The sequence below is a fragment of the Manis javanica genome, chromosome 12 (genome assembly GCF_040802235.1).
Source record: "Manis javanica isolate MJ-LG chromosome 12, MJ_LKY, whole genome shotgun sequence".
NCBI classification, from domain to species: Eukaryota; Metazoa; Chordata; class Mammalia; order Pholidota; family Manidae; genus Manis; species Manis javanica.
In genome coordinates, this window is record NC_133167.1 from 80,584,533 (window position 1) to 80,598,934 (window position 14,402).

The 14,402-nt window shown below is 50.6% G+C and overlaps 1 protein-coding gene across 1 annotated transcript; it reads right to left on the reverse strand.

Moving 5' to 3' along the window:
* Positions 1–5,626: 5,626 nt before the first annotated feature.
* On the reverse strand, positions 5,627–12,165 carry LOC140844790 (ral-GDS-related protein-like). The gene is made up of 7 exons (XM_073217761.1): positions 11,793–12,165; positions 10,839–11,054; positions 10,398–10,501; positions 9,897–9,963; positions 7,676–7,797; positions 7,458–7,567; positions 5,627–7,094 (listed from the first exon to the last, which is right to left on the reverse strand). Exons 1-6 carry the CDS (start codon positions 12,156–12,158, stop codon positions 7,477–7,479), a joined length of 966 nt encoding a protein of 321 aa, XP_073073862.1. The 5' UTR covers positions 12,159–12,165; the 3' UTR covers positions 5,627–7,094; positions 7,458–7,476.
* Positions 12,166–14,402: the final 2,237 nt, after the last annotated feature.

The window sequence follows — 14,402 nt, forward strand, 5'->3', positions numbered from 1 at the left end:
TTTTTCTTTGTTCTTGTACTCCACATATGAGTGAAATCATTTGGTACTTGTCTTTCTCCGCCTGGCTTATTTCACTGAGCATAATACCCTCTAGCTCCATCCATGTTGTTGCAAATGGTAGGATTTGCTTTCTTCTTATGGCTGAAGAGTACTCCACTGTGTATATGTACCACATCTTCTTTTTCCATTCATCCACTGATGGACACTTAGTTTGCTTCCATTTCTTTGCTATTGTAAATAGTGCTGCGATAAACACAGGGGTGCGTCTTTTTCAAACTGGGCTGCTGCATTTTTTAGGGTAAATTCCTAGAAGTGGATTGTTGAGTATTTTTGCATGTATGTTTGTCAGCGATATTGGTCTGTAATTTCCTTTTCTTGTGGTGTCTTTGCCTGGTTTTAGTATTAAGGTGATGCTGGCCTCCCAGAAGGAGTTTGGAAGTATTTCTTCTTTGACTTTTTGGAAAAACCCTCTCCCATCCTCATTGGACTTCTGTTCTTTTGTATCTCTCCGTGCGTCTAGTACAAAGGTAGTCAGTCAATACTCACAGATTAACTGTTATAAGCTTACAAAGAGTCAGCCTCCCACTGTATCAGCCCTCAATCTGTACCACCCATGGGATGTGAGTTTAGCCAGTGAAGTTGATTCACTTAATATGCCTCCTCATTGAATCCTATGTAAACTGCCTGCATGTATGTTCTACCCACTTCATGACTCCTCTTTTGCCAGCTGTGTCTTAGTCGCCTCTCACCTGTCCCACTCTCCTTTCCTGCCCTGTAACGCCTTCAGGCGTGTGGTGGTGTTCACGTGCTGTGGGATATAAATAACTGAGAAACATTCATGTCTGTGGTGGCAGAGAAGTTGCTGCCACTTCTTTTCCTGGAAACCTGCCCTGGTGTGACAGTATACTACAGCAATTTGAAACATTTTCACAAAAACATTTCTGAGTGAAGCAGGGAGAGGAGATGGGGAAGCTAAGAGACCGCCGTGGCCTTCACACATCAGCTTATAACTTGCTTCCACATGAGCCAGTGATTCATTTCAACCCAGATATGTAGTCTCTGAGGCATTTTTTTTAAAAATTTTGAGATTGTTAATGTACAAGTACTTGAACATTATGGTTACTAGACTGCCCCTATTATCAAGTCCTCCCCACGTACCCAATTACAGTCACTGTCCACCAGTGTAGTAAGATGCTATAGAATCATTACTTGTCTTCTCGGTATATACTGCCTTCCCCATGTCCCGACCCTACTCCATTATGTGTGCTAATTGTAAGGCCCTGTTTTCCCTCTTATCCCTACCTTCCCACCCATCCTAGCCAGGCCCTGTCCCTTTGGTAACTGTTAGTCCATTCTTGGGTTCTGGGAGTCTGCTGCTGTTTTGTTCTGTCAGTTTTTGCTTTGTTGTTATACTCCACAGATGAGTGAAATCATTTGAGGTATTCTTTTTGGGGAAAAAGGTTGTTCTGTGCTTCTAAACTTCTGTTCCATTATCCAGGGGAAAATATCTATCATTTCCTTATTTGGGGTTTTCTTTAGGGAACAGTAACAGAGCTGTGAATGCTCACAGATCAGGTAGTGTGTGTGTGTTCACCTGCCATTATATCCACCATACTTAGCACGAGGACTGATAATAATAGATGCTTAGAAGTTCTTTTTACCAGTGAACATATACTTTAGAAAAGAGGGGTGGAGGAATAAAGGAGAGAGAGAGAGACTTTGGAAGGCGATTTTGGGTGAGAGAGAACTGCAAAAGATGAGAAATCTTTTCTGCCAGTGCTCATAGAGAGAGAGAGAGAAAGAGAGAAGAGAGCGTACTGAAATGAAGAGGACAATATGGTATTTGTCAAGGTAAGGAACTGGTCTATCTTCCCCTTCCTTGCCCTTGATAACATATACATGCTTCAAGTGGAAGTTTTGGAATGACTCCCCATTGCTCTAAGGATAAAGGCTGAACTCAGCATGATGTGTAAGGTCCCACATGGCCCAGCCCATGCCCACTATCTAGCTCCATATTGCCTCTACTACTCCCTCCCAGGTGTCCTATATTCCAGCCATTATTTGGGGCATATGGGTGTTGGCTTATGCTGTACCGTCTGCCTGAAACAGGTCCATCTCTTTACTGGGTGATTCCCTTTCATCCTTTAGGTACCTGCCTAAATGCCATTGCCTCCAGGAAGTCTCCCCAGGCCTTTGGGTTGGGTCTGCCTTCGATGTTACCCCATCCTAGCATGTCCTATATTTCCTTGTCATTGCAGGTGTGGTTGCCTCTGCTAAGACTGTGTGGTCCACTGGGCACTGTCTAGGACTACATTGCTCAGCACTGTCTCTGCAGCACTGAGCACAGTCCAACACAGAGTTGGTAAATATTTATTGAATGAATGAAGAAACGAAGAGGAGGAGGGAAGAAATCTGTGGCCTGAGCAGACAGGAGAGGACCATGCCAGCAGAGAGATGGGGGTACACTGAGGCAGTGTGGTCTTGGTTTTTCTGGCTCCTATAAGATCCATTCAGTGGGGTTTCAGAAGATGCAGGAAGGTGAACCTGATTGCTGATGGAGTTAATACATTTTGAAAATCTAGGAATGTTTGTACTTAATACTGCACTCATTACTAGTTATATATGCTATGAGGCAGTTCTTATTAAATAAAACTATCACAACATCAGACAAAAGCTCTTGTCCCATTTTTTAGCTGTATCCTGACTTATGAGGAAAGAGGAACATGCCAACCAGTACAATTCCATGCATCTATTTCCTAAGAAATTAATGAAACCAATAGCTTGCTCTAAGGGTACAGAAATTGTCAAAAATAAAGGTTTTAATTAAGTTTAAGATTATGGAGCTCACTCCAGCTAGGAACTATTACTTTTGGTCTCTGCCATCTGTAATCCTGTCTGGAAAGCTTACACGCAGAGGGTAATCTCCTAACAAAAACCATCTGCTATCCCGGTTAAAGAAGAGGGGGACATTGAGTCACAGGTATGCAGGAGCCCAAATCACCACACATTTCCTGACTGGCTTAATATTCTCCCTTCAGTGCAATGTGGAGTTGAGTCATGTTTCTCCTGCAAAGAGGCCTTTGGTTCCACTATGTGGAAGCAGTGGCCTGGGAGCTGTGGACTGGCCTGAGCAATCTAACGGGAGTCCCAGATTCATGTCTCCTTGCTACCTGACTAGAGTTATGGGTTTAAACTTTGGCTTCCTCATGTGTTCATCTTTAATGGGAAATTTTCTGATAATTTTTACAATCTACCCGTCTTACTTAAAATTCTTATGCAGTCTGACTGTTAATACTATAACCATTTTGTTTTTCTGCCGTTAATGGGCCAAGGGCTTTGCAAATAAAAACTCACTGTCCAGAGACTCAAGAATAAAGAAACCTGGCAAAAAGCATTAACTTAATGAGGAAATCTGTTATCTGCAGTTAGCTATTTTATATTATCAGGTGCTTAAAGGAAAAAAATTATGTCCAATAATTCTTTTGAATACTACCAAAACATTTAGCATATCAACGTCCAACTAATAACACTGATTGATACATCATTCTAGTCATACTAGGCACTAATCAAATATCCTTTTGCAGCCTATGATAATTTTCACCTGTGGGATAAGAGCTTAGATGATAAGGTTTAACTGATACAGAAATCAGAACATTGAACCTCAAAAATCTATACATGGAATTTAAGGACTTGAAGAATGAAATAAAAGCATGCATTAAAAAGAGGGTAGTAATACATTGGGAATTCCCTTGTTTCGTAATTAGAATTCTTCAAGCATATCCTTTGAACTTGTCCTGGCTGAGAACCACACCCCAGGCAAATTCAAAGCATGGCAGGGAATTTCTACTTAATGGAGCATGTCCAATTCATTATCTTTATTTCTTTTTTAAATGACTTTGAACTAGAATTTTTCCCAAGAAGGCACTGAGGAATTTAAGAAACCATAGTTACAGTATCACAAAGGATGTTATATAAAGATGCCCTTTTAGGGAGCTTCTTGCCAGGTTAACATTGTCCTTTCACACACTATCCATGTGAGACAGAGAACTGCTGGATGGAGGATATGCATCATCAAAGGGTGCTGGGGTGGGGGGAAGCCTTGAAATACAGTTTCAGCAATTATTGTAAATATTTCATTCTATGTTATGTTTAATAAATTATTCTTGAGTCATTCATATTTACTATATATATTTCATTACTCATACGAGCTAGATGGGGAAATATTTATGGCTCAACAACAAAAACAGGATACACGTTTTTATGTTCCAAAGGATAGGGGTAACCTAGAAAAATCGTATTTTCTGTTTTTTGTTTTAAATACACTGATGATGTTACAGTGGGGAAGGGATATTCACAGCTGTGCAAAGGCACAAATACATGGATGAATACTGAGTGTTTATCTGGATAATCAGTCCCTTCGAATCTTCCACTGAGGACAAAATAATTGTGAAGGATTGAAGACTGAATTATATGGAACATTAATATTGAAACTCTTAGATAATCCCATATCACTTTTGCTTTATTTGTATGGACAGAAAATCTATGTTTTTTTCTATCGATTATCATGTCACTCTGTGAATAGACCACAGGGATCTGCCTAATGCAGATGCACAGGAACTCATGCAAAAGCCTCTCAACTTAAAAAAGGATGAAGTAGGAAGGAGAGGGACTGTAGCCACAACTGGGTTTACCTGAGGCTCTGGTTGTGAGCTTCATTATCATGGCTGTGTGTTCCACCCATCACAGACCCATAGGCATGAAGTTAGCTCAGGGAGAGAGCTCTTCTATCCACTATTCCAAGTGGTATTTCTTCTACTTTATTCTCAGTCACTGGCCATCTTTTATTAATGCTAAGTGTTTAAGTAAATGATCCAAGCTACAGAAAAAGGAATAGTACAATACATCAAAAACAGTATGAGTTTTATTTTTTTAGCTATTAAAAAATGTATTTCAAGATATACCCTTTTGGACCTGTATAAATTCACTCTGTAGTTTTATCACATTATTTTAAACCACCTTTTACTGGTTTGGAATTAGTATTCACTTATCCAAGATATCAGACGTCATTCATTGGAAGCTGCAAGTTAGGAGATCTATATTTGAATATCATCTGTGCCAGCAACTTGCTGTAAGTCTTTGGGTAAGTTACCCCATCTTCCCAGGCTTTTCTCTTCTCTGGGGACAATGGAAAGGATTAGGCTAGAATGTGTGCTAAGGTTGGTCCTATATTCTCCGTAAAAAATTTACTTTAATGAGTTTAAATGAAGGTTTAATTCCGACATTTTATACTAAATTTCTGACCTTCGACATGTTTTAACTATTATGAATATGCTCCTTTATAGTTCACAATGTGCTTTCACATATATGCTCTTTTTGTAAAATTATTTTTATTTTGGTATCATTAATCTACAATTACACAAAGAACATTATGTTTACTAGGTTCCCCCCTTCACCAAGTCCCCCCTACATACCCCTTCACAGTCACTGTCCATCTGCATAGTAAGGTGCTGTAAAATCACTACTTGTCTTCTCTGTGTTGCACAGCCCTTCCCATGCCCCACACACACTCTACATGCTAATAGTAATGCCCTCTTTCTTTTTCCCTGCCCATATCCCTCCCTTCCCACCCATTGTCTCCAGGCCCTTTCCCTTTGGTAACTGTTAGTCCATTCTTGGGTTGTGATTCTGCTGCTGTTTTGTTCCTTCAGTTTTCCTTTGTTCTTATACTCCACATATGAGTGAAATCATTTGGTACTTGTCCTTCTCTGCCTGGCTTATTTCACTGAGGATAATACCCTCTAGCTCCATCCATGTTGTTGCAAATGGTAGGATCTGTTTTTTTCTTATGGCTGCATAATATTCCATTGTGTATATGTACCACATCTTTATCCATTCATCTGCTGATGGACATTTAGGTTGCTTCCATATCTTGGCTATTGTAAACAGTGCAGCGATAAACATAGGGGTGCATCTGTCTTTTTCAAACTGGGCTGCTGCATTCTTAGGGTAAATTCCTAGAAGTGGAATTCCTGGGTCAAATGGTATTTCTATTTTGAGCATTCTGAGGAACCTCCATACTGCTTTCCACAATGGTTGAACTAGTTTACATTCCCACCAGCAGTGTAGGAGGGTTCCCCTTTCTCCACAACTTTGCCAACATTTGTTGTTGTTTGTCTTTTCGATGATGGCGATCCTTACTGGTGTGAGGTGATATCTCATTGTGGTTATAATTTGCATTTCTCTGATGATTAGCGATGTGGAGCATCTTTTCATGTGCCTGTTGGCCATCTGGATTTCTTCTTTAGAGAACTGTCTCTTCAGGTCCTCTGCCCATTTTTTAATTGGATTATTTGCTTTTTGTTTGTTGAGGCATGTGAGCTCTTTATATATTTTGGATGTCAATCCTTTATCGGATCTGTCATTTATGAATATGTTCTCCCATACTGTAGGATATCTTTTTGTTCTATTGATGGTGTCCTTTGCTGTACAGAAGCTTTTAAGTTTGATGTAGTCCCATAGGTTCATTTGTGCTTTTGTTTCCCTTGCTTGAGGAGATGCATTCAGAGAAAAGTTGCTCATGCTGATATTCAGGGGATTTTTGCCTATGTTGTCTTCTAAGAGTTCTATAGTTTCATGACTTATATTCAGGTATTTAATCCATTTCGAGTTTACTTTTGTGCATGGGGATAGACAATAATTCAGTTTCATTCTCTTGCACGTAGCTGTCCAGTTTGCGGACACCAGCTGTTGAAGAGACTGTCATTTCCCCATTGTATGTCCATGGCCCCTTTATCATATATTAATTGACCATATATATACTTGGATGTATATCTGGGCTCTCCAGTCTGTTCCATTGGCTGCAGCTACGTACGGGTCCCTGAGCCTGCAGCAGCAGCCTGGGAAGCTGCCCAAGTCTGCTGATGGAAGAGGTGCAAGAGCACCTGCCCCAGCAGAGGCTCAGGATGAGCAGCGGGAGGAAGAGGAGCAGGAAGCAGACTAGGGTCCTGGGGCGCCGGGTGCCTCCTGTCCAAAGGGGAAGCTCTCCTCTGCACACAGCCAGGGTACCAGCTGGGTTGTGGGCCTGATGACAGCAGCTACAGGGCCAAGCAGGTGAACAGAAGAGGCAGGTTATTCCAGGTTCCCCCTGTTATCCTGCTCCACCCTGTCCTCACTACCCTCTGTGCTCCTGGCCCTGTGCAGAGGGTCCTGTCAATCACCGTCACCCATAGGGTCCCTGTCACGGGGAGGGTCATGAGCCTCACCCACTCACAGAGGAGGAAACTGGGTCCCAGAGAGGGAGGGGAATCACCCTTGAGCCTGACAGGACTGTTTGGCAGGGGAGCAGAATACCAGCCCAACCTGTCTTTATTACTCCCCCACACCCAACATGGCCTGAAGCTTCCCTGAGGCTGGGAAGCAGCCCACCCCTTGCCAATGGCCCCAGCCCAGGAACTTACCTGGCTCTGGCCACTAAGTTTAAATGTTGTGGGACCTGAAGAACAAGGACAAGAGTCCCTTTCTGCCGACCCTCTGGCCTGGGGGCTCCAGCTGGCAGGACAGGGTGTAGCTGCAGGACAGAGGGGCACCTGTGAGTCCCTGGAGCCACATGTCAGGGGCCCTTCTCCCAGAGCCTGCCAGCAGCTGGAATCCACACGTGACTCCTGCCCAGCCTCACCTCTTCTGCTCATCCAGGGTCTCCACGGCCTGGAAGAAGGACCTGAAGTGCTCATCAGGTTCCAGGTGATACATCTTGGCCATGTGCTTATATGTCATGATCTCACGTACAATGGAACGTTCCTGGGGCAGAAGGACAGGAAGCGGACAAGGAGGGACGTGAGGAGTGGGGCAGTGGGATGGTCCCAGGGCTTTGCTCATGTGGAAACCCGCCTTCCCTCCAATGCCATCCAGCCCTGCCTGTTCCTACTGTTGGGTCTTTAGCTGCTCCTCTAGGAAAGCCAACTTCATGCCACCATCACCCCCCCACCTGACAAAGCTTTGAGTGTCCTCAGCCCTGGGTGTGTTAATTTTCTCAAGATGTGTTAGACCCAGAGGTTAGGCCACACAGGGTTGTGCCCAGGGTCTCTACACCCCCCTCACTTTCTGTAGCAGGGTGGTACAGTAGCTCAACTGCCTCTCTCATCCCATCACCCTGGAAGGCACCAAGGCAGCCAAAGTACATCAGAAACAGCCCCCTGCACCCAGAACAAGGCCCAAACCTCCCCACCCTTTTTCAAGTTGGAGGACCACTGGGGCCCTCCAAGGGGCAGGCCTGCCAGAAACAGCATCCAGACCTAGGCCAGGATCTGGGGTACCGAGGAGGGGGGACTGGACTGGGGAGCTGAGGCCAAGCATCCCACTCAACTCTCTCTGATGACACAGGGAGACTGAGGCCTCAGGCAGGAAGGCACAGCCAGCACCCCCCATGTGCTTCCTGCCTTGAAGGAGCAACATCCCTCCCCCTGGGCAGGGCCTGAGGCAGAGGCCAGTCCTGCTCAGATGCTGCCCCCTGTAGCCCTCAGCCCCACCTGCCCTGGGGCCAGGACCGGGGCTTAGGGGGTTCCCTCTGGCAGTCCGCTTCAAACAGCCCAACTCCTGGACTGTAGGGGAGACCCCCAGGAGGCGGGAATTCGCCTGGTGCTGAGAGTTCCGGCTCACTAGGGCCTCTCTCCTCTTCAAAGCTCACCATCCTGACCCCTGTACCCCTCTGGGCTCACTCCCTTCATTATGTTCCAGGGGTTTGTCTAAAACCAGAAGGCTGGCCATGAAAAATCTAAAGAAGGGGACCATGCCCTGTACCACTGGTGTGGGGAGGTGATGAGTCCTGGCCTGTTTCCAGGGTGGGCTCCCATAGAGCCTCCCCTGAACCCCTCACTCGGAGCCCCTAGCTCTACTGAAACCACCCTGTGTTGCCTCCCACCCCTCCCTTCGCCCTGCACTCCCCTCCTGTCCCTCTCAGTGCTGGCTTTTGGCCAGTCCCAAGACCTGTGGTCCCTGTACCTGTCCTCTAACTTCTCTCTATACCATGTGCTCTCTCCTTCCTGGTCACCCCAGTGCTGGCAGTTCATGGCTGTTATCACCAGGAGCAAGTGCAGGGTCGCCCCACTGCCTGCAACCCTGGCCAGGTCGTTCTCACCTGCTCCTCCCTATGCTAGAGTCCCCAGGAGTCCCTCAGCCATTGCCTCAACACGGAGGTCACCTCCTGCAAGGTCCAGGACACTCAGGTGCTCATGCTCGCCTCCCACATGGCCTCCCACCACCAGACCTTGGTTGATGGATGCCTTGCCGGAGTCCCCTGGTAATATGCTGTCCCCTTCTCCCGCAGGCTCTCAGCCCAGGGCGATCGCAGCTCCAGCACACACTCAAACTCATGGGTGTCTTTGGGCTGCGGCCGGCTGGCCTGAGAGGCTTCCTCACCTGCAGAGTGTCAGGGGAGTTCCGTCTGCCTCCCAGCGTGCCCTTAGCACTCACTGTCACCTGGCTATCACCATGGCTCCCCTCACACGACCAGGTGGGATGGGCACAAAGCTGAAGGCCATCTTGTGCTCCCACGCCCTGCTCACCTGGGAGGCCTGCACCCCAGGGTGAGAACCCCCCATGTCCAGATGGGGAGCTTGAGGCCTCAGAGGGGCAGTGATGGGCTCAGGGGGCCCTGGGGAAGGGCCGACCTTGCTCAGCCATAGGCCCCACCCCTGCTGCCGTCTGAACACCAGCCCCAGCCTAATAGAGCCAGGGAGGGAGAAACACAGGACACCTTGGGGACCAGGGGGAGCCTACTTCTCCCATCAGCTGCCCCCTCTCACCATGCACACCTCGAGTCAGCCCCAAGGCTTGGCCACAGCACAGCAGAGGACTTGCCCCAAGGATCCCCTCCTACCATACCTCTAGCCTCCATTTACCGTAAAGAGCCACTTCCGGATAAGCCACTTCTTCTTCATAAGCCTCTTATGCATCCTGGAGCTCTTCCTAAGGGGAGGAGAGAGGAGGGAGACATGTGGCCAACAGGTGGAGGCTTTGGGGGTGTTGGACCCCCTTTCCACTAGCCTGCATGAGGCTTTCCACCATGGATCTTAGCCCTGGGGAATCTGAGGCTTGCAGTTCTACTGGGGGCGGATCTGCTTTGGGACAGGTGGCTGTCCTTGGGGGAGAGACCTGCTGCAGAACACATGCTAAACATCTCCGATTGGCTTCAACCCACGCCTGATGAAGAAACCCGATTCCTGAGGGGGAACTACTAGCCTAACCCACGGGGGCTCTGAGAGCCCGCCATCCTGTAAGCCCGTGTCCCCAGGGTCTGCCGCCTCCCAGGAGCCCCAGCCAACTGAGGGGACACTGCGAGACCTAGAGGTGGTGTCTGTAGTTCACTCTGGTGGCCTGGTCCCAAGGACAGGACTACCTACCAGGAAACACATCCCCAGGTGCATTTCAGCCGATCCACAGCAGGGCTCTGCAGGGCCAAGAGAATGGCGTGGAGGGATGCAAAAGTCTTGAGGTCCAGACACTCCTGGGTGGGAAGACTGAGCTGAGAACACAGCCTGCTTCTGCGCTTGTGTCCCCCTATGAACCCCTGTCCTTAAGGAGGCAGCCATCCAGGGAGCCCAGCACACCCAGGACCTGTTGAGCAGCCCTCCTGGGTGGAGGACTGTAGCTCAACCTAAGGAAGGGGCCAGGTATGGCTGTCCCTCCCCTGTGGCCTTTGAGTCCAGGTCAGCACGCCCCTGGCAGGAGGGGCCCAGGGATGGGGCAGGGTGAGCACTCAGGAATCCATTCTGAGAGTTGGCCAAGGAGGGGAGCAGGTCCCAAGATGCAGGATGGACCCTGGGGGCTGTTCCATGGCACACCTTGGCCACCCAGATCCAGAACTCCACCACTTGGGCCCTGTCCTGGGCCGTCTTGGTCGGGGCCCCGAGGCAGGAGGAGATGACGAAGTTAGCCACGTCATCAAATTTTCTGAGGATATTATAGACGGCGGGGGCCAGTTGCAGAATATATCTGTTATGTGACGGGCACCCGCAGCAGGTCACGCAGTTGGTCATTGCCACCTTGGTGAACGATTCCTGGGGATGGCAAGGAGGGTCATTCAGCTGTGTCCATGTTGTCCCTGGCCCCAGGCAGTTACTGGTCAGATCTGGAGCCCAGGCCAATGAGGATGTGGTGTGAGCCTTGTGGCAGTCCAGACTTTGGACCCCGTCCACTGAGGCACCCAGCACCAGGTGCACTGGACCCCACAGTGGTGGGGCACAGAGGGGCTTTGTGCACAGGCATCCTCACTCACCTCCTCCCTGCAGCACAAGGCAGCTCACGCCTGCCCGTCCTGGAACATCTGCCTCGCATTCTGTCACCCCGTGGATCCCACTACCCACTCAGGTGCAGTTTCCCCCAAAACAACTCCAACCAGGCCTTTGTTGGTGTCTGTGTCTTCCATGTAGTCAGGTACATGGGAAGGGCCTCTGAAGTGCGGAGCCTGTGGAGCCTGCCAGGCCAGTGGCCCGAGGACCTAAGGCCCTGGCAGCACTTTCCTGAGCACCCCTCCACTACCCTGCCCCTCCTACCCCTGCCAGGCCCTGCCCACTATCCCTCTGCTATTTCTCATTGGTCTGCAAGGATCCCTAAGTGCCAGCCCTACTGTCCCTGTGGTCAGTGAAGGCTTAGGGGTGAGGAGAGTTTCTCAGGGCACATGGTGGGAAGCTGGGATGTGGGCCCAGATCACAGGAGTGCACATCAGGGGACAGCAGGTCTGGGCCGGCCCATGGCACAGGGAAGGCCCACCCCCACTTCCATCCCGCTCCACTCACCGCATATATCAGGGTCAGCTGCTCAGCCACCAGGCGGTGGGGGAATGTCAGGATGGTGGGCTCCGCCTCCCCTGGCACGACACAGGTGCTCACAGCACAGGGGCTGGTGGTCTCTGGAGTTGGCTCTGGCTCTGCCTGGCCTGGTGCCACTCCGGCAGGTGCCACTGGCCCCGGGCCTGAGGGCTCATGGGACTCCAGCTCAGGGCCTGGCACTGGGGCCGATGCCACTGCTGGGATATCTTCTGGTTCTGCAGGGGCTGAAGCCGGTGACACCGGCCGTAGCTCCAGAACAGGGTTTTCAGGGAGCTCCTGAACTGGTTCTAGCCACGGAGCTGGCCCTCCCTGTGTCCCTGGAGCCAGCTGCATCTGCCGTCGTTCTGGAGCATGCATGACACAGAGAAAACGTCACCCCGGGGCTTACAATGACAGAAAAGCCCTCACTCCCTTGAAGGCAACCCCAGTCCGGGAAGCCCACCCTAGACCGTCCCCTGGATGCAGCCCCTCACCTTCCTGCTCTGCCACAGTGGGCCCCAGGGGCTCCTCCTGGACCAAGCGGTGGAGGGCTTGGTCCTCTGGGATGCATGAAAGCTGGCTGCCATGGAGGACACTTGGTCACACTCATCGGGGCTCACAGGCATGGCGCCTAGCCCGGCCCAGCCCGGGGCTGGGGGAAGGCCTAGGGGTGGAAGAGTGAGAAGCCTGGTCTTCCCAGCCACACTACCCTCCCAGCCCACCCTTGTGTGGGCCTGGCCACTCTGCATTACCCTGCCTCTTCAGGCATTTGCCCTCCCCCCTTTCTGACCCTGTGTGTCTTTCCTGGGACCCCGTCCTTTCCCATCCTCCCAAATAGGAAGTCCCCCAGTCATTAGGCCACTTGTGGGAATGCTAAGATTGGTGGACCTGCTGGGTTCTGCTGTGCTCCCCCTGACTCAAGCCTCAAACTCATCCTCCCCCCCATTCTGAGCAGATGGCTGTGCCCCACTCTGGGCCCAGTGAATCCTCACATTTTCAGAACCTCAGGTCCCTCGTCATGCCCCCTGTTACATGAGGAGGCCGTGAGGGCATCACCCGTGATGCCTCCCGGCCCGTGTCCCTGCGGATGACACCTGAAAGTGACTGCCCAACTCCACCTGGGGACGGTCCCAGTATCGTGTCTACTTTCCTTCACTCAGTTTATGCTAAGTGTCCCCAAAGGGCCTGCACAAAGTGAGTGCTTCATACCTATTGTTGCTGAAGGAAGTCCTACCAGGACCTTTCCAGGTATCCCACAGGGAATCACAAGCCTCTGTTCCAAAGGCTGCTTTCCATGTGCTTTTCCAAATTGAGCTAAGCTTCAGGCCACTGACAAGTGAGGCCAAAGGCCTTTCATCGGGTACAGAGACGTAATAGCCCCCAAAGTGGCCCAGCTTGGCAGGCCAGTCCTTTTCTACACCTCCAGGTGCCAGGGGAGCCCCTCTAAGCCTTTCTCCTGTGTTCCCCATGGGCACCCTAACAGGCTGACCACCAGCCACCCTGCCTGTCAGAGGAGCACCCTGTGGGCTCAGACACATGTGGGGGACACTCAAGACACATAGCGGGCTGTGGGCAGAGGCCCGACTTGGCCGAGGAGGGGCTGGAGGATCACCTTGTGGCTTGCTGGCCTGTGGTGGACTGGTCAGTGTCTTCGGGGAGGGAGTGAGGACTCAGGAGTTGCTCCAGCTGATGTTTTCTGGCTGTCTCCACTCGTGCCGTCCTCATTCTCCACTTTCTTCATCAACAACTGTCCAGGGAGCCCTCCGCCTGCGGGACCTTATTCTCGCAGAGAGTCGGCTCCTCTTCATGCTGAGGGGGGCAGGGGGCATATAGTCGGTGGGAAAACTCAGGAAACCACCAGGACGAGGGAGGTTTGCAACTCACCCAAGTGTCCCCTAGCTCCCTGGAGTGTGATCAAGGAGAGGGGAAGGGGTGCCCTCAGGGAATGAGATTCCAGGCCCTCTGAAGTGGGACTGTCAGGCACTCTCGTGGGGAAGGCCCTGGGAGGGCCCTGGCAGGTTTGCCAGGTTTGGAATGGGGTCCTGGGTGTAAGACAGCCTGCCTCATGTCCAGGTAGATGGAGTAGGTGAATCCATCCACCAGCTCCTCCACGCTCCCCAGGGTGGAGCTCTGCAAAGCTGGCACCTGGGTAGTTGGCGAGGAGGCACCCGGGGCTTGCCTGTACCTCTCTGCAGGGGACAATGTGGGCCCCAAACCCTGCCCCCGAGATTCAGGCACACAGGGCCATCTGCATAGACATCCAGTCCCCTGAGGGAAGGAGAGGACACCTCCTGGGCTCAGGATTAACACGTGGGTGCAAGTACCTGGTCCCAACACTCACCTCTACATCCTGAATGATGAGACACTGACTGCCCCACCAGGGGGCCCCCAACTCAGAACATGCTCCCCACCCAGGAATGGCCCTCTTCCTTTCCAGCCTTCAGTCCTACCCATAACCCCACACACAGAAGGGGCCGGGGGGAAGGTCAGCCCAGGATGGGTCACAACTTTGGGCCTGGACCTGGAGTGGCCCGCTCTGGGCTGCCCTGGTGTTACCTCGGGGTTCCTTGGACAACACGGACAGAGGCGTTGTCGGTG

What these genes read in the sequence shown, in the direction of transcription:
- LOC140844790 (XM_073217761.1), bottom strand. Translation starts at nt 12,158, where the DNA reads ATGCAGCTGGCTCCAGGGACACAGGGAGGGCCAGCTCCGTGGCTAGAA. An exon ending in AGCTGACCCTGATATATGCG is followed by an intron (nt 11,055 to 11,792) that starts GTGAGTGGAGCG and finishes TGCCATCCCCAG; the next exon opens with GAATCGTTCACCAAGGTGGC. An exon ending in TCTGGATCTGGGTGGCCAAG is followed by an intron (nt 10,502 to 10,838) that starts GTGTGCCATGGA and finishes CTTCCCACCCAG; the next exon opens with GAGTGTCTGGACCTCAAGAC.